This window comes from Lolium perenne, chromosome 4 (genome assembly GCF_019359855.2).
Source record: "Lolium perenne isolate Kyuss_39 chromosome 4, Kyuss_2.0, whole genome shotgun sequence".
Classification (NCBI taxonomy): Eukaryota; Viridiplantae; Streptophyta; class Magnoliopsida; order Poales; family Poaceae; genus Lolium; species Lolium perenne.
In genome coordinates, this window is record NC_067247.2 from 59,750,967 (window position 1) to 59,770,545 (window position 19,579).

The following is a 19,579-nucleotide window of genomic DNA, read 5'->3' on the forward strand; positions in this document are numbered from 1 at the left end:
CTCATAAGGCTGACTGGCTGTGAAGGATGCTACAAAGTACAAACTTATCTGGACGCGTCCACCTTTTTTATCCCAACGAAGACTAGTTGTACGAAGTGGCCATACGGTGCCCATATGTACGACACGACTGCATGATACTACGTACAGGACCACTCCGACCATAATAATCTCGCGTAGACGTAAAATCCATAGCGGCGTCCCGTAGATATACGATACGATGACATTTGATCCTGCCAACCCCAATACAACCTTGATCCTGTCAACACGAAGACAGATCGAACAACATTCAACATAATGCAGGTGGTTAGTGCCAACCTTTGCTATGATCACATCCTCGCCTAACCCTGAAAAATCATTCTGCCTAACATCTTTCAAGTCTTGTTAGTTAGATTCATATACGTCACAACTCAAGAGATGGCAACATTTCCCTCCTTGGGCTCAACAGCTTAACAATCACAGGAACCGATATGAGAAACGCATGGCCAAAGGCATGTCAACAAAGTGTCAGGTGTAATCTTTATGTGCCGTTGGCAAGAGAAATATGAAATGGGCAAGCTAATGGGCAATACCTAACAATCGCCACCCAACCTTTTGGCGACTCCTTTCCCATAAAGCAGTGCGCACTAACACGGCACAGAATCTAGCACCAAATCAAAATCAATCTAGCCAACGTGCAAAACATAGCTGCTGATAAGAATCACCACAAATTGGACACTGGTAGTCTACATAGAAAGCTACAGGTTGAATGGCAAAAATACAAATTTGAAAAGACACAAGCTATCAGCTGTATAAATATTAGTCACTGAATTCCAGCAGGTTCGAGTACCATCATATCTCGAGTTCTAAAGGAAAACTGGAAACTGTCTCTCATTGGACCAAAGAGCGCCTGCTACTCACCTTCCTTTCCTGGATATTTCTGATTGACTTGTAGTACAGCTCATGCTAAAAGCTCGACATCTTCAATTCTAAATACAGCATTGTCCATGATAGCTACATCACCTGTCAAATCACGATAAAAAAAACTTCACGAACCAACCCAAATAACCAAAAAAGAAGTGTTTGAAATCAGGATTGACAGACCAACTCGGAGATGCAAAATAGAAGTGATTCATCTCTAACAGACAAGCTTCACGAACCAACCCAACGATGGAAAATGCAAGTAGTTGGAATCAGGGTTGTCAAACTTAAGTGTAAGAAAACAAAATATTGGGAGGCTGCACTAGCTTTAATGGATATCAATGACAGAAACCATACTTTTCAGCTTTCAGCTGATAAACTATCTCTAGTTAAACTGAACTAGCATAGGTCTACTCAGGTATCGAACCATAGGACATGTCAAGAAATTTGAATTGATGAGTACTTAACTATTAACACATCATACAATTCCAGCAAGACCATTCTAAGATTTAATTTACTGTAGTCTTCAATGAAGCAAAAGGAACTAAAGATATATCGCATATCACATTGCGCTATGGACAAACAACTTGCTGCCTAGAACTCAGATAGTCAGATCCAACAAGGACCTTTGTTTAATATGGTGGGTCACATGGAATAATCTGCTAGTATAAATAGCCGCTACCCTGTTGATAATGGTAACACTAGTATAATAACAAACAAGGGCTTCAACGAGACACATTAACAAATGGGGCTCCTATTGCTAGGTTGTTTATGTTGGTTCAGATATAAGAACTTTGTGCAGTCTATAAATGCATACTTTATAAGCTTTTGTGCACATGTCAATGGGTCTAGAACTCTAGCCTTTGTTTAATATAATGGATTAATGGGTCACATGGAAGAATTCGGGTATTGTAACATGGCAGCTGCCATACTGTTAATGCTGAGACAGTAGTAGTGTATAATAACAAAACAGGGGCTTCAAAGAAACCCATTACCAAACTGAGCTGGTTATCCCTAGGTAGTTGACAAGTTTTATTCCAGCATCCTCGATAAATCATATTTCACAAACCATTTCCTGCCAAATTACTCTGTTGTTTTAAAATAGAGATAATAACGCTGGTGGTGCATAAACATGTCTGCATGTGTAAACTGGTGCATCAACTTGAAAATTGGTTCGGTCTAATACATAAACTTGTCCTGCAGGTGCAATTTGGTACAAATCAGCCAAACCAGGCCAGTTTCTACCTATGTCGCGTGCCACGTTGAAAAGGGAGCCACGCCGAGCACTTGTGAGGGTCATGCCGGACTGGAAATTTACATTTATGCCCTCCGGCTATGTCTAACAGGCAGAACAAAGGCCTAAAATCTACGAGCGTCTACAGCCCGAAAACCCTAGAAATTTTCCTCAATTCGCATCCACCTCTCTCCAACTCCGCATCCCTGTTGTCCTGGACCTCGCCAGCCGCCACCCATTGCCATTGTGTCTTCGAGCACACCTTCGCAACCTAAGTACATCAGGGAAGGAGCGAAGCAGGAAATCTTGTGCTCAGCTCGATCCACGAGACAATGACGCTAGTCACCACATCCCCATAGTATAGCGTGCAGTACACCTAGCTACCTAGCTTGCAAGTTGAAACAGCAAAGCCTCATGCACGTGGAGCCAACCTTTGCATTAGTGGAAACCACAGCAAGAACACCGTGCATGCATGGGAGTGTTGACTCCAGGAGGCCGGTCGCGCGCGCCTCCACGAGGCCGTCACGCTGCAACACCAAGCACGCCATCACTGTCCTGATCATGGCCAAGGCGTGAACTAGACCAGATTCCTGGATGACGAAGCAGCAGGTGCCGGCATTGGGCCGGTCGCAGACGAACCGCTTCCATGACAAAGACAGCAGCAACCGCAAGTCACGCAGGGCCTACTACCGTGCCTTGTCCTCGGCACGGCAACCAAGGCCATCACCGTCGATGCTGCCGTGTACCCTGCCATCCTTGAGTAATACAGCCGGTCCTGACCCCAGTAGGTGGCTGCTGGTGGCCACAGAGCGGTAGCAGGCCGCTGGCGGGCGCGCCTGGACATAGGACGGCCGACAGCATTGACTCGCCCTACAGCACCAGGTGCACCCGCAGGTCAAGGCTCTCCAGTGCCGAAGTCAGCGCGCCACCGTGCGTAGCGGTGAGGCCACTGAGCTCCAACCACCAGAGGTTGGTGGCCCTTGCCAGTGCCGGTGCGCGTGTCCCAGCAGTGTGGCTGCTCACCGTGGAGCATCTGGAGGATATACAGGTTGCCCAGGCGCCGAGGCAGTCGTGCATCACCACGGCCGCACGAACCCTTTGACGTCATGAATGTGATCAGCATTCAGAGCGCGACACGGTCGCCGGCCGGCATAATGCTCCTCCCCATCGCTTTAGACCTCGCCGTGCTCCACTGCCATGTCCATCAACTTTGCCTCAGTTTCTGGAGTGTGCGTGCCAAAGGAATTGAACCAGGAGGCCGTCTGCTTGAGTCCCCACTCTCATCTTTTCACATCCGGTCTGCAGTTGCCGTCCATGTGTCACCCCTTAGCTGCTGGTGTTGTCCCCCGTTCCCCTCCAGCCTCCCTGGCCTCTAGGTTGGGATCCTCTCTTCCTGCACAGAAGGGTGAGCGCCGCGGCGGCATCCTCGCCGTAGCCACGCATGGTACAGAGTACGCCCGCTTGGCCTCCATCGCCATTGGCCTCACCGCCAGTTCCAGCATCGCCACCAGCCTCTCCTCGAACAGGCAGACGAATAGAGAGGGAGCTTGGTCGGTGAAGCCGAAAAAAAGGGAGGGCCTAAACGCAAAAAAAACAGCCTACATGAGCACAACGTGTGGCGTGCGTGACTGCTTTGCGTACATGTTACGCAACATAGGCAGAAATTGCCTCAGTTTGACCATTTTGACCGTTTAGGTATTAGACCTAACCAAATTTCAAGTTGATGCACCAGTTTGCACATGCGGGACAAGTTTATGCACTGCCAGCGTTATTACCTCTTTAAAATATACTGCTTTCAGGAAAGGAGAACAAAAAACTAGGCCAGATGTCCAGAATACACTAGTTTCCTCCATGACATGACTAACTTTATTCTGAGCAAGATTAACTTGACATAACATGGAATTCGAGTGATCACTTCATGGCATTTATTTAAACATTTTTTGCCGACAGAGTGTGAACTGTTCAGCTTGCTTTATTTCTCTAAAACACACTTGGTGGACACAGGTTCACTAAGAGCTCGTCGAACTTGACTTGTAGAGTGAGACATATGCTCAATAGTATGATTCATTTATGTGCTCTTTCTCTTGGTATAGGTTCACCATATGCTCTCTCATGTAGGTTTGGTATGGGTATCAGTGAAGTTCCACGTTAAATTTGAAGTGGACATTAGTTCGTTTCATTATTTAGATAGATGTGCAGAGCAAGCTTCTCTTTATATTCTACCTACAGAGGATCAAGCGCTTCTTGCCAAAGTTTGATATTTAGGTAAAAATAAATTTCATATAAAACAAAGAAGACCTACCAATAATAACCAAAAAGAAATAAAGGCAGGATATATCATCAAATCTTGTGATGAAAAATATAATTTCTAACAAGAAAGATCATTTCATACAAAAAGAAGACGCTAATGTACGAGAAATCTACAGAATTTAAAACTGTAGCTATGTTCTTGGTGAAATTGACTTACTAGATTAGTCCATTAGTCTAGAAAATAGACATATCAGGTGGAGGTCCATAAACTGATTTCCACGACAAGGGAATAGTCCATCCATTTGACCCATTTCCTGTAAGTTCATAGAAACAAGCGTTTACACAGAAACCCACCTTTACTATGATCAGTTGACCACAGAAAATTGAATGTGGGCATTCCTAAAATATATAGTATTACAAACAAGAACAGTTACTGCAAGGGAAGTTACGCAATTCGACAACAATCGACAACAAATGAATAATCAGGAATACTTGTTCAAATTTTTGGTGGGTTCAATTAAAAGTAATAAGGGGATAAGTTCTCAATATGATATAGAGTTATACCGTGGAATTGTTCAGGGTCTTGACCTACAAGTTTGCATACTGCCTCTGCCAAATGAAAAGATTCTGGCATATTGTCCCCTTCTGAGCAGTAGCATAGTACACAGCTAACTTTCAAACCTTTGGCCTAATATAAAACAGGGAGATGTTATAACAGTAGCTTCAAATGGGAAAATCATTTAGAGCTGAAATAAAATCAGATACCTTGCAGGCAAAGAATAGAGCTGCAAATGGCAAGGTTGCATAGTAATCACTTAATGTCATCTCTTCAGCATCATCAGCCATATCCTCTGAAAGAACACCACCGTCAATTAGATTAGCTAGAGATTTCCACAATCGTTGAGATGGATCATATTCCTCAAGTTTCTTCCACCCTAACTTCTCATATTCTGGATCAGATCCATCCTCATTGCAACTTGAAAGGTAATAGAGGATATCACTGCATGATGAAATATGTCAGTGACCCTAGTTGTGAAAAAACATCCAAATCTATAACATAAGCTGTGCAGAAAAACATCAATTACTTGGGGGCATCAATTACTCTTCTTTTGCCAGAGTCTAAACTTGAAAGGATAACAAGATGGTCTTTTCCAATGCTACTGACGAAATTAGCAACATTTTTTGCAAATGAAATCATCATCCCCTGCATTTGTAACGAGAAATCAAAGTGGTCATATTATATTCAGCAGTTATACATTCCAGTTGTTGAGATCATCCTTCACTGCAATGCCAGACAAAGCACAAAACAAAGAGCCTCAAGCATCCAGGTATGAGTCTCTCTCCCCCAATATACCTCTTTAAATGAAAGGAGGAATGAATCATAAAAACAGAGAACTTTGTACTGCATCCTTTGATTCATTTTAGAATACCAAATGTTCCATTCAACTTTTAGTTAACAAGGAACAAAGTATACAATGATACATATGAGTGCCGAGAATATGGAACATGGTGTTTCCAAAAGAAATGTATTTTCCATAACTGCATATATAGAAGGAAAGGTTTTGCTACCACATCACTATGCATGTGACCCACGATCATATCTCTAGTCAGAACCCTAGGGGTCAGTATCTAACTAAGATTAAATTACAAGGTTCTCAGACTGGACACTGCAAGGCAACGCATCAAAATAAGGCTCTTTTTACGTTATTAGAACAAGCGCAACACAACAAAGCTCCCAAACATAGTTACATCAGTGTTATATGAAGGCCCCTTTTCCGTCGGTACACAGATGATAATTCAGATATATGAGCCCATGTTGCATGAAATAAATACTCCCTCCATATAACAAGCAAATGGCACTTCAGACATGGCTTCACTCACTTCTAAAACTTTGACCACAAAATATTATTTTAGTTATTCAGATTGGAAATTTGAAAAACATATGTATAGATTTGTATCGGAAAGTATTTCTAAAATCTTATATTTTTCTTGACTTTTATACATAATATTACAATAAAAATTAGTAGTCAAGGTTAAATCTTAGAGGTCAATGTCCAAAACATCATCTATTTGTGATATGGAGGGAGTACTAAGCAAAACTAGCAAATTTGAAGAAATATAGTTCTTATAAAAATTCTTAAATTAAATAAAAATGCCAACAATGTAGGACCGACATACTGTAATAATTGGAGACCTTTGTTGAATGAAAGCCAGCCCATTAGATGGTGATTCATACTCTGCACACAAAAAATGGTAACGTGGGTGAGTTTGCACGACATATTGATATTTCATTAACGTACGACAAACGATATTCCAACACTAACTTGTATGTTAACTCATCATTGATTCATTGCATGTTGACATTGTGTAGAAGATACAGTACATGTGGAACTGTGACTCATTTCATCAAACAGTGGTGTGCATAGCAGATCTTTACTACTAAGGGGAGTTGGTGAATGATTGATGGTGTCACAGCCCCAATATCCTCGGAGTGCAACACACTCAGCCAGCTCATCCTATTTTTTAGCTCACAACAAAGTACACATTAACCGAATCACAATCTCAACGACCCCTAACAAACCCGGCGACACGGGGTATGAGCCATAAAATTGGTGCTTGGATGCCACTACCACGAGTGTCTCGCCGTGTTTAAGGCATACATCGTTGAGGTCCTGGCCCCTAGGTACCGACGCCGACGCGTAATGGATCTCGTCTGGCATCCTTAATTATTCGCCTGCAGTTCTTCCGTTCTGCCGGCAGCTGCCCGTCGTCGCAAATCACTGAGATCCGACCGACCAAGTACGGCACCACATACACACCTCCACGTGGCGGCCACAGCTCCGTCTACACTATTTACCTTCTCCACTTTACATCCATGCGTGATACTCTCCCCCGCCAGGTTTGTAGCCTCCAACAAAATTGTTATCCCAGGCAAGCGATGTAACTGAGCCTTCTGGTGCCCACAAGCTACTGTGAATAGAAAGTGCAGATGTACGTTTAACCTTGGTGCATGTGCATCGCTGGCTCCTGGCGAAGTGGCGATGCATTATTCTTATGTGTGTGTTGCTGTCTAGTTGTTAATTAATCAGGGTTAATGTTAGCTAGCAACCGTGTTGATCCCACGGAGAAGTTTATCCAAACAGTCAAGGTGAGGATAAGCCAAAGGTAGGGGAACATGTCCAAGGTGGAGAAATGCACATGAACTCTGGTAGAATTATTATAATGTTACAAGGAGATCTTATCATCATGGTGAGGACATTTATTGTCACCGTACTTGTGCTTACCGATTGTGCATTATGAAACATTTCACAACTCTAAGGGCCTGTTTGGTTCGCAGGATTTCCAAAACGCATGAATTGGAAAAACATAGGAACAGAAGGCCATGACATGTTGAATTTTACAGAAATTGAAAATAGAAGAATGTGTATTACATGTGTTGTTTGGTTGCATTGCAGGAAAATGCAGGACCATAGCTGTTCTAAAAACAAAGGAAAAATTTCAATGAGGTTAGAACTAAGAGAATTTTTCCTATGGAGTTGCATACAAAGTAGACCATATGAAAAAATCCTGCATAGCAAACAAGTTCTGTAGGGAAAAAATCCTAAGGAATGGAATCCTCCAAAATTCCTAGGGTATTCCTTTGAACCAAACAAGCCCTAAGGTGAGAAATAATAATCGTCATTTATTAACATGTCTGCAAATTGGAAGGATGTTTATCTATTCTAAGTTTGTCATCACGGACGACAAACCCTTACAAGATATACCGGAATTAGATAATACATTCAGATGTGACACATCGTGGATGAGGACTGCAGGCACCAACTTAGCGAATATACGCCATGGGGTAACGGAACGGCAAAGAGAGAAGAAGGTAAAAAACTATAACGTGCCGGCTTCTGTTTAAGGCATGCAAGGATTACACTGGTTCCTAACGATGTATCTTTTGTTTCCCGTCCCGTTGCAAGGACACTATACTATGTAGTAGTAGAGTACACGCAGCCGTCAAGCATTTCATCAAACAGTTGGCGTGCACAGAGCAAAGGGTCAAGAGTACAAGCAAGAAGCACCGCTAACGTGGCTAATCAAACCGCGGGCGTGTACGTCACAGGGGGGCAAAGGATCGAGATGGTTCGAGAACCAACCTTCGAGCGCGAGCGCGAGGTCGCCGACGGCGTCGGGGCCGAAGGCGTCGTTGCCGGCGCAGGGCAGCACGGAGGGCTCGTCGAGGTAGGCCACGCGCCTAGCCTTCGCCGACGGTATCAGCAGGTCCACGGCGAGCTGCCCCACGTTGCCTATCGAGAGCGCGGGCTGCGCGCGCGCGGCCGGGGAAGCGGATCAGAGACGTCAGACACCGGAGCGAGCTAGCAAAGCCAGATTTCAGCGAGAATTAGAATCCTGACCATGACGAGCGTGGAGCAGGAAGGCGAGAAGCTCTCGCCGTCGACGAGGGCGAATTCCATCGCGGCGGGCTGGATCGGCGCCGGTCGCTGCCGGGTCCTGTGGTCTCAACTTGCGACGGAAGTTGAAGAACTTGCGGCGAGGAGCAGAGACGCCGGCACGCCGGCCTGGGCCGAGTCGGATTTTTGTTTTTGAGGGGAGGGCCGAGTCGGATGGATCGTATACTTCTTACCAGGCTGAGCTGATCAATGAATTGGGTCCAGTTCAAAACTAGGATGGATGGAGACAGTTAGGCCCAGCCCGTGAACCACATAATTGAGATTTTTTTAATAATACGAATTTTCTACTATTGTTTTCCGCGAATAATAAGTGATTTCAAAAAATTTCGAATATGTGACTTGGTCGGCCACAGAGTTACCGATCGGCCACGGATCTGCCGATCGGTCGCCTCGCTGCCGATTGCAGGCTTTCGTGGGACCACTGACCGGCCGATCGCACGCGTGGCCGGCCATGTTGCATCGGCCACCGCGCTACCGATTAGTCCTGTAGATATCATCAATAATGTGGTATGGAACATAAGAAATTATCGATACGTCGGAGACGTATCAGCATCCCCAAGCTTAGTTCCTGCTCGTCCCGAGCAGGTAAACGATAACAAAGATAATTTCTGGAGTGACATGCCATCATAACCTTGATCATACTATTGTAAGCATATGTAATGAATGCAGCGATCAAAACAATGGTAAATGACATGGGTAAACAACTGAATCATATAGCAAAGACTTTTCATGAATAGTATTTTCAAGACAAGCATCAATAAGTCTTGCATAAGAGTTAACTCATAAAGCAATAATTCAAAGTAAAGGTATTGAATCAACACAAAGGAAGATTAAGTTTCAGCGGTTGCTTTCAACTTGTAACATGTATATCTCATGGATAGTTTTCAATGCAAAGTAATATAACAAGTGCAATATGCAAGTATGTAGGAATCAATGCACAGTTCACACAAGTGTTTGCTTCTTGAGGTGGAGAGAAATAGGTGAACTGACTCAACATAAAAGTAAAAGAAAGACCCTTCGCAGAGGGAAGCATTGATTGTTATATTTGTGCTAGAGCTTTGGTTTTGAAAACAAGAAACAATTTTGTCAACGGTAGTAATAAAGCATATGTGTTATGTAAATTATATCTTACAAGTTGCAAGCCTCATGCATAGTATACTAATAGTGCCCGCACCTTGTCCTAATTAGCTCGGATTACCTGGATTATCATTGCAATACATATGTTTTAACCAAGTGTCACAAAGGGGTACCTCTATGCCGCCTGTACAAAGGTCTAAGGAGAAAGCTCGCATTGGATTTCTCGCTATTGATTATTCTCAACTTAGACATCCATACCAGGACAACATAGACAACAGATAATGGACTCCTCTTTAATGCTTAAGCATTCAACAATTATTAATTTTCTCATATGAGATTGAGGATATTTGTCCAAAACTGAAACTTCCACCATGGATCATGGCTTTAGTTAGCGGCCCAATGTTCTTCTCTAACATTATGCATGCTCTAACCATTCTAGTGGTAAATCTCCCTTACTTCAGACAAGACGGACATGCATAGCAACTCACATGATATTCAACAAAGAGTAGTTGATGGCGTCCCCAGGAACATGGTTATCGCACAACAAGCAACTTAATAAGAGATAAAGTGCATAAGTACATATTCCATAGCACAATAGTTTTTAGGCTATTTATCCCATGAGCTATATATTGCAAAGGTAAAGGATAGAAATTTTAAAGGTAGCACTCAAGCAATTTACTTTGGAATGGCGGAGAAATACCATGTAGTAGGTAGGTATGGTGGACACAAATGGCATAGTGGTTGGCTCAAGGATTTTGGATGCATGAGAAGTATTCCCTCTCGATACAAGGCTTAGGCTAGCAAGGTTATTTGAAACAAACACAAGGATGAACCGGTGCAGCAAAACTCACATAAAAGATATATTGTAAACATTATAAGACTCTACACCGTCTTCCTTGTTGTTCAAACTCTTTACTAGAAATTATCTAGACCTTAGAGAGACCAATTATGCAAACCAAATTTTAGCAAGCTCTATGTATTTCTTCATTAATGGGTGCAAAGTATATGATGCAAGAGCTTAAACATGAGCACAACAATTGCCAAATATCACATTATCCAAGACATTTTAGCAATTACTACATGTAGCATTTTCCGATTCCAACCATATAACAATTTAACGAAGAAGATTCAACCTTCGCCATGAATACTATGAGTAAAGACATATTTGTCCATATGCAACAGCGGAGCGTGTCTCTCTCCCACACAATGAATGCTAGGATCCACTTTATTCAAACAAAACAAAAACAAACCGACGCTCCAAGCAAAGTACATAAGATGTGATGGAATAAAAATATAGTTTCACTAGAGGAACCTGATAATGTTGTCGATGAAGAAGGGGATGCCTTGGGCATCCCCAAGCTTAGACGCTTGAGTCTTCTTGATATATGCAGGGGTGAACCACCGGGGCATCCCCAAGCTTAGATCTTTCACTCTCCTTGATCATGTTGTATCATCCTCCTCTCTTGATCCTTGAAAACTTCCTCCACACCAAACTCAAAACAACTCATTAGAGGGTTAGTGCACAATTAAAATTTACATGTTCAGAGGTGACATAATCATTCTTAACATTTCTGGACATTGCACAAAGCTACTGAAAGTCAATGGAATCGAAAAATCCATCAAGCATAGCAAAACAGGCAATGCGAAATAAAAGGCAGAATCTGTCAAAACAGAACAGTTCGTAAAGATGAATTTTATTGAGGCACCAGACTTGCTCAAATGAAAATGCTCAAATTGAATGAAAGTTGCGTACGTATCTGAGGATCACTCATGTAAATTGGCATAATTTTCTGAGTTACCTACAGAGAATCAGGCCCAGATTCGTGACAGCAAAGAAATCTGTTTCTGCGCAGTAATCCAAATCTAGTATGAACCTTACTATCAACGACTTTACTTGGCACAACAATGCACAAAACTAAGATAAGGAGAGGTTGCTACAGTAGTAACAACTTCCAAGACTCAAATATAAAATAAAAGTACTGTAGTAAAAACATGGGTTGTCTCCCATAAGCGCTTTTCTTTAACGCATTTCAGCTAGGCGCAGAAAGTGTATATCAAGTATTATCAAGAGACGAAGTGTCAACATCGTAATTTGTTCTAATAATAGAATCAAAAGGTAACTTCATTCTCTTTCTAGGGAAGTGTTCCATACCTTTCTTGAGAGGAAATTGATATTTAATATTACCTTCTTTCATATCAATGATAGCACCAACAGTTCGAAGAAAAGCTCTTCCCAATATAATGGGACAAGATGCATTGCATTCAATATCCAAGACAACAAAATCAACGGGGACAAGGTTATTGTTAACGGTAATGCGAACATTATCAACTCTCCCCAAAGGTTTCTTTGTAGAATTATCAGCAAGATTAACATCCAAATAACAATTTTTCAGTGGTGGCAAGTCAAGCATATTATAGATTTTTCTAGGCATAACGGAAATACTTGCACCAAGATCACATAAAGCATTACAATCAAAGTCATTGACCTTCATCTTAATGATGGGCTCCCAACCATCCTCTAGTTTCCTAGGAATAGAAGCATCGCGATTTAATTTCTCTTCTCTAGCTTTTATGAGAGCATTTGTAATATGTTCGTAAAGGCCAAATTTATAGCACTAGCATTAGGACTCTTAGCAAGTTTTTGTAAGAACTTTATAACTTCAGAGATATGGCAATCATCAAAATCCAAACCATTATGATCTAAAGCAATGGGATCATCATCCCCAATGTTGGAAAAAATTTCAGCAGTTTTATCACAAGCAGTTTAAGTAGCTTTTAGCAGTTTAGCAGCTTTTTCGCGCTTTGCATTAGAAGTGGAAACATTGCTAACACCAATTCTTTTAACATTATTAGTAGGAGGTGCAGCAACATGTTGAGCATTAGCATTACTAGTGGTGGTAATAGTCCAAACTTTAGCTATATTATCTTCTTTTTCATTTTCTTCTTTTTCCCACCTAGCACGCAATTCAGCCATCAATCTTATATTCTCATTAATTCTAACTTGGATGGAATTTGCTGTAGTAACAATTTTATTATTATGATTTTCATTAGGCATAACTTTCGATTTCAAAAGATCAACATCAGCAGCAAGACTATCGACTTTAGAAGCAAGTATATCAATTTTCCCAAGCTTTTCTTCAACAGATTTGTTAAAAGCAGTTTGTGTACTAATAAATTCTTTAAGCATGGCTTCAAGTCCCAGGGGTGTATTCCTATTATTGTTGTAAGAATTCCCATAAGAATTACCATAGCCGTTGCCATTATTATAAGGATATGGCCTATAGTTGTTACTAGAATTGTTCCGATAAGCATTGTTGTTGAAATTATTATTTTTAATGAAGTTTACATCAACATGTTCTTCTTGAGCAACCAATGAAGCTAACGGAACATTATTAGGATCAACATTAGTCCTATCATTCACAAGCATAGACATAATAGCATCAATTTTATCACTCAAGGAAGAGGTTTCTTCGACAGAATTTACCTTCTTACCTTGTGGAGCTCTTTCCGTGTGCCATTCAGAGTAATTATTCATCATATTATCAAGGAGCTTTGTTGCTTCGCCAAGAGTGATGGACATAAAGGTACCTCCAGCAGCTGAATCCAATAGGTTCCGCGAAGAAAAATTCAGTCCTGCATAAAAGGTTTGGATGATCATCCAAGTAGTCAGTCGATGGGTTCGGCAATTTTTAACCAAAGATTTCATTCTTTCCCAAGCTTGTGCAACATGCTCATTATGCAATTGTTTAAAATTCATTATGCTACTCCTCAAAGATATAATTTTAGCAGGGGGATAATATCTACCAATAAAAGCTTCCTTGCATTTAGTCCATGAATCAATACTATTCTTAGGCAGAGATAGCAACCAATCTTTAGCTCTTCCTCTTAATGAGAAAGGAAACAATTTTAATTTTATAATGTCACCATCTACATCCTTATACTTTTGCATTTCACATAATTCAACAAAATTATTGAGATGGGCAGCAGCATCATCAGAACTAACACCAGAAAATTGCTCTCGCATAACAAGATTCGATAAAGCGAGTTTAATTTCAAAGAATTCTGCTGTAGTAGCAGGTGGAGCAATAGGTGTGCATAAGAAATCATTATTATTTGTGGTTGTGAAGTCACACAACTTAGTATTTTCAGGAGTACCCATTTTAGAAACAGTAAATAAAGCAAACTAGATAAAGTAAATACAAGTAACTAATTTTTTTGTGTTTTTAATATAGAGTATGCAATAAAGTAAAGCTAGCAACTAATTTTTTTGTATTTTGATTTTAGTGCAGCAAACAAAGTAGTAAATAAAATAAAGCAAGACAAAAACAAAGTAAAGAGATTGGAAGTGGAGACTCCCCTTGCAGCGTGTCTTGATCTCCCCGGCAACGGCGCCAGAAAATCTGCTTGATACGCGTACAGCACGCGTCCGTTGGGAACCCCAAGAGGAAGGTGTGATGCGTACAGTGGCAAGTTTTCCCTCAGTAAGAAACCAAGGTTTATCGAACCAGTAGGAGCCAAGAAGCACGTTGAAGGTTGATGGCGGCGAGATGTAGTGAGGCGCAACACCAGGGATTCCGGCGCCAACGTGGAACCTGCACAACACAACCAAAGTACTTTGCCCCAACGAAATAGTGAGGTTGTCAATCTCACCGGCTTGTTGTAACAAAGGATTAGATGTATAGTGTGGATGATGATTGTTTGCAGAAAAAACAGTAGAACAAGTATTGCAGTAGATTGTATTCGATGTAAAAGAATGGACCGGGGTCCACAGTTCACTAGAGGCGTCTCTCCCATAAGATAAATATCATGTTGGGTGAACAAATTACAGTTGGGCAATTGACAAATAAAGAGGGCATGACCATGCACATACATGATATGATGAATATTGTGAGATTTAATTGGGCATTACGACAAAGTACATAGACCGCTATCCAACATGCATCTATGCCTAAAAAGTCCACCTTCAGGTTATCATCCGAACCCCTTCCAGTATTAAGTTGCAAACAACAGACAATTGCATTAAGTATGGTGTGTAATGTAATCAACAACTACATCCTCGGACATAGCATCGATGTTTTATCCCTAGTGGCAACAGCACATCCACAACCTTAGAACTTTCTCATCGCTTGTCCTGCATTTAATGGAGGCATGAACCCACTATCGAGCATAAATACTCCCTCTTGGAGTTACTAGAAAAAACTTGGCCAGAGCCTCTACTAATAACGGAGAGCATGCAAGATCATAAACAACACATAGGTAATAGATTGATAATCAACATAGCATAGTATTCTCTATCCATCGGATCCCAACAAACACAACATATAGCATTACAGATAGATGATCTTGATCATGTTAGGCAGCTCACAAGACCCGACAATGAAGCACAATTAGGAGAAGACGACCATCTAGCTACTGCTATGGACCCATAGTCCAGGGGTGAACTACTCACTCATCACTCCGGAGGCGACCATGGCGGTGAAGAGTCCTCCGGGAGATGATTCCCCTCTCCGGCAGGGTGCCGGAGGCGATCTCCTGAATCCCCCAAGATGGGATTGGCGGCGGCGGCGTCTCTGGAAGGTTTTCCGTATCGTGGCTCTCGGTACTGGGGGTTTCGCGACGAAGGCTATAAGTAGGCGGAGGAGATAGGTCAGGGGGCCACACGAGGGCCCCACACAACAGGCCGGCGCGGCCAAGGCCCAGGCCGTGCCGCCCTATTGTTTGGCCACCTCGTGGCCCCACTTCGTATCATCTTCGGTCTTCTGGAAGCTTCGTGGCAAAATAGGCCCCTGGGCGTTGATTTCGTCCAATTTCGAGAATATTTCCTTACTAGGATTTCTGAAACCAAAAACAGCAGAAAACAAAGAATCGGCTCTTCGGCATCTCGTTAATAGGTTAGTGCCGGAAAATGCATAAATATGACATAAAGTATGCATAAAACATGTAGATATCATCAATAATGTGGCATGGAACATAAGAAATTATCGATACGTCGGAGACGTATCAATGGCGTCCCCAGGAACATGGTTACCGCTCAACAAGCAACTTATAAGAAATAAGATACATAAGCTACATATTCAATACCACAATAGTTTTTAAGCTATTTTTCCCATGAGCTATATATTGCAAAGACAAAGAATGGAATTTTAAAGGTAGCACTCAAGCAATTTACTTTGGAATGGCAGAGAAATACCATGTAGTAGGTAGGTATGGTGGACACAAATGGCATAGTTTTTGGCTCAAGGATTTTGGATGCACGAGAAGTTATCCCTCTCAATACAAGGCTTAGGCTAGCAAGGTTGTTTGAAGCAAACACAAGTATGAACTGGTACAGCAAAACTTACATAAAAACATATTGCAAGCATTATAAGACTCTACACTGTCTTCCTTGTTGTTCAAACACCTCACCAGAAAATATCTAGATTTTAGAGAGACCAATCATGCAAACCAAATTTCAACAAGCTCTACGGTATTTCTTCATTAATAGGTGCAAAGTACATGATGCAAGAGCTTAAACATGATCTATTTGAGCACAACAATTGCCAAGTATCAAATTATTCAAGGCATTATACCAATTATCACATGAAGCATTTTCCGTTTCCAACCATATAACAATGAACGAAGCAGTTTCAACCTTCGCCATGAACATTAAGAGTAAAGCTAAGAACACATGTGTTCATATGCAACAGCGGAGCGTGTCTCTCTCCCACATAAAGAATGATAGGATCCGATTTTATTCAAACAATAACAAAAATAAAAACATACAGACGCTCCAAGTAAAGCACATAAGATGTGACAGAATAAAAATATAGTTTCACTAGAGGTGACCTGATAAGTTGTCGATGAAGAAGGGGATGCCTTGGGCATCCCAAGCTTAAATGCTTGAGTCTTCTTGAAATATGCAGGGATGAACCACGGGGGCATCCCCAAGCTTAGAGTTTTCACTCTTCTTGATCCTATTGTATCATCCTCCTCTCTTGACCCTTGAAAACTTTCCTCCACACCAAACTCAAAACAACTCATTAGAGGGTTAGTGCATAATCAAAAATTTACATATTCAGAGGTGACATAATCATTCTTAACACTTCTGGACATTTCACAAAGCTACTGAAAGCTAATGGAACAAAGAAATCCATCAAACATAGCAAAACAGGCAATGCGAAATAAAAGGTAAAATCTGTCAAAACAGAACAGTCTGTAAAGACGAATTTTTATGGGGCACTTAACTTGCTCAGATGAAAATGCTCAAATTGAATGAAAGTTTCGTACATATCTGAGGATCACGCACGTAAATTGGCAGATTTTTCTGAGTTACCTACAGACGGGGCGGCTCAATTTCGTGACAGTAAGAAATCTGTTTCTGCGCAGTAATCCAAATCTAGTATCATCTTTACTATCAAAGACTTTACTTGGCACAACAATGCAATAAAATAAAGATAAAGAGAGGTTGCTACAGTAGTAACAACTTCCAAGACTCAAATATAAAACAAAAGTGCAGAAGTAAAATAATGGGTTGTCTCCCATAAGCGATTTTCTTTAACGCCTTTCAGCTAGGCGCAGAAAGTGTGAATCAAGTATTATCAAGAGATGAAGCATCAACAGAGGGGTTTGGAGTTTTCTCAACTATGCATTTGTATGTTATCTATGTAAGTTTCAGAGGCTCCTTTTTCATTACTCTTAGGCTTGCTATTCTCATCAAACAAATTTTCAGGAACAATCCAATCAAAATTCTTTTCTAGTGCCTCGCACATTCCTAAGAGCTTGCAAGGTATTGAGGTTTTAATTTACCCCTCACAATTAAATTTATTAGTGTAATTTGATCTATCTTTTTCCATCTTTTCAAGGGTATTAGCAAAATTGGTATAAAAGCCAAGCATCTTATGTTTAATAAAGACTTTTCTAGCTTCTCTAGCTACATCACCAAATTCTTTGAGAAGGGTTTCTAAAACAAAATCTTTCTTTTCTCCTTCTTCCATATCACCTAGTGTAAGAAACATATGTTGCATTATAGGGTTGAGATTAACAAATCTAGCTTCCAACATGTGTACTAAAGAGGCAGCAGCAATTTCATAAGTAGGAGCAAGTTCTACCGAGTGTCTATCTTCAAAATCCTCAACCATACTAACATGAGTGAAAAATTCTTCTATATTATCTCTTCCAATGATAGACCCTTGTCCTACCGGTATGTCTTTCAGCGTAAACTTAGAAGGAAACATGATGAAATAAGTAAAGTAAATGCAAGTAACTAATTTTTTTGTGTTTTTAATATGGAGAACGCAAACAAGATAGTAAATAGAGTAAAACAAGTAACTAATTTTTTTGTATTTTGATATAAGAAAGCAAACAAAGCAGTAAATAAAATAAAGTAAAGCAAGACAAAAACAAAGTAAAGAGATTGGAAGTGGGAGACTCCCCTTGCAGCGTGTCTTGATCTCCCCGGCAACGGCGCCAGAAATTTAGCTTGTTGACGCGTAAAGCACACGCCCGTTGGGAACCCCAAGTGGAAGGTGTGATGCGTATAGCAGCAAGTTTCCCTCAGTAAGAAACCAAGGTTTATCGAACCAGTAGGAGTCAAGGAGCACGTGAAGGTTGTTGGTGACGGAGTGTAGTGCGGCGCAACACCAGGGATTCCGGCGCCAACGTGGAATCTGCACAACACAATCCAAATACTTTGCCCCAACTTAACAGTGAGGTTGTCAATCTCACCGGCTTGCTGTAAACAAAGGATTAAATGTATGGTGTGGAAAATGATGTTTGTATGCGAAGAACAGTAAAGAACGATGTTTGCAGTAGATAAATTTGGAGAGTGCGATAAATTTGGACCTCACTTAACTCAATTAGGGTTTTTAAGAAGAGAGGGGAGTAGTGCATCACAAATATTAAGTTGCATGATTGAATTCAAACAACTTGTGTTTGAATTTCAAATTTAAACATCACATGAATATTTCATAATTCAAATTGAGGTAATTCATTAAGTAAATATAAATAACCAAGTATATAAATAGTACATCTATTATATAAAGCTCATTAAGGAAAATTGGAGCTTTATTGATAATCACACAAGATACAATGTCAATTACAATATCCAGAATTAAATTATGAATTTACAACACATTACAAGTATTGAAGAAATAGAAAAAGAAAAAGGAAAAGTACAATTAAATGTTATGTCCTAAACTACATAAGTGATCTTCATGAAATTCTTGCTCAAGATGATCTTGAACATCTTCTTGATCAATTCTTGAGCCCTGCACACACATAAACAAGAAAATGGGGTTATGCCAAGTGGCATTGCCACTTGGTAGGTTAGCAAAAATAGAAATGAAGAGGATATGATCATGGCCGGATCAGCCGAGCTGATCCACTCACATGCACAAGTCCCACACACACACACACACAAGCAGCTCACACAGCTTGTGTGCATGCTCAAGAACAAGCCATGGAGTGCTGCATGCATTCCACACACACATAGCCAGGGGAGGGTCACCAAAGTGACCAGGCAAGTGCTGTCGACCAAGAGAGGCATGGAGAGGGCCAGCATAATAATGATTCACAGCAAACCCTAGCCATTTCATCGACAGGCTTCAAAGGGTAAGAACACCAAGCACAGCAAGAACAGGAAGAACAGCCACAGCTGTTCAACCTATTCCACTAATCAACAGAAGCA

General features: G+C 41.1%; 1 protein-coding gene across 1 annotated transcript; it reads right to left on the reverse strand.

Annotated features, from left to right (window-relative positions):
• Window positions 1-657: 657 nt before the first annotated feature.
• On the reverse strand, window positions 658-8,961 carry LOC127292677 (uncharacterized). The gene is made up of 8 exons (XM_051322123.2): window positions 8,782-8,961; window positions 8,524-8,689; window positions 6,560-6,618; window positions 5,467-5,585; window positions 5,147-5,381; window positions 4,946-5,069; window positions 4,599-4,695; window positions 658-999 (listed from the first exon to the last, which is right to left on the reverse strand). The coding sequence occupies exons 1-7, from the start codon at window positions 8,839-8,841 to the stop codon at window positions 4,616-4,618; spliced, it is 843 nt and encodes a 280-aa protein (XP_051178083.1). The 5' UTR covers window positions 8,842-8,961; the 3' UTR covers window positions 658-999; window positions 4,599-4,615.
• Between the last annotated feature and the right edge of the window lie 10,618 nt (window positions 8,962-19,579).

Bases quoted from the DNA above. Each gene is read 5' to 3' on its own strand.
- LOC127292677 (XM_051322123.2), bottom strand. From the start codon at position 8,841: ATGGAATTCGCCCTCGTCGACGGCGAGAGCTTCTCGCCTTCCTGCTCC. The intron at 8,690-8,781 runs GTCAGGATTCTA...GCGCGCGCGCAG, and splicing joins CCTGCTCCACGCTCGTCATG to CCCGCGCTCTCGATAGGCAA. The intron at 5,586-6,559 runs GTATGTCGGTCC...TTACAAATGCAG, and splicing joins AAAGGTCTCCAATTATTACA to GGGATGATGATTTCATTTGC.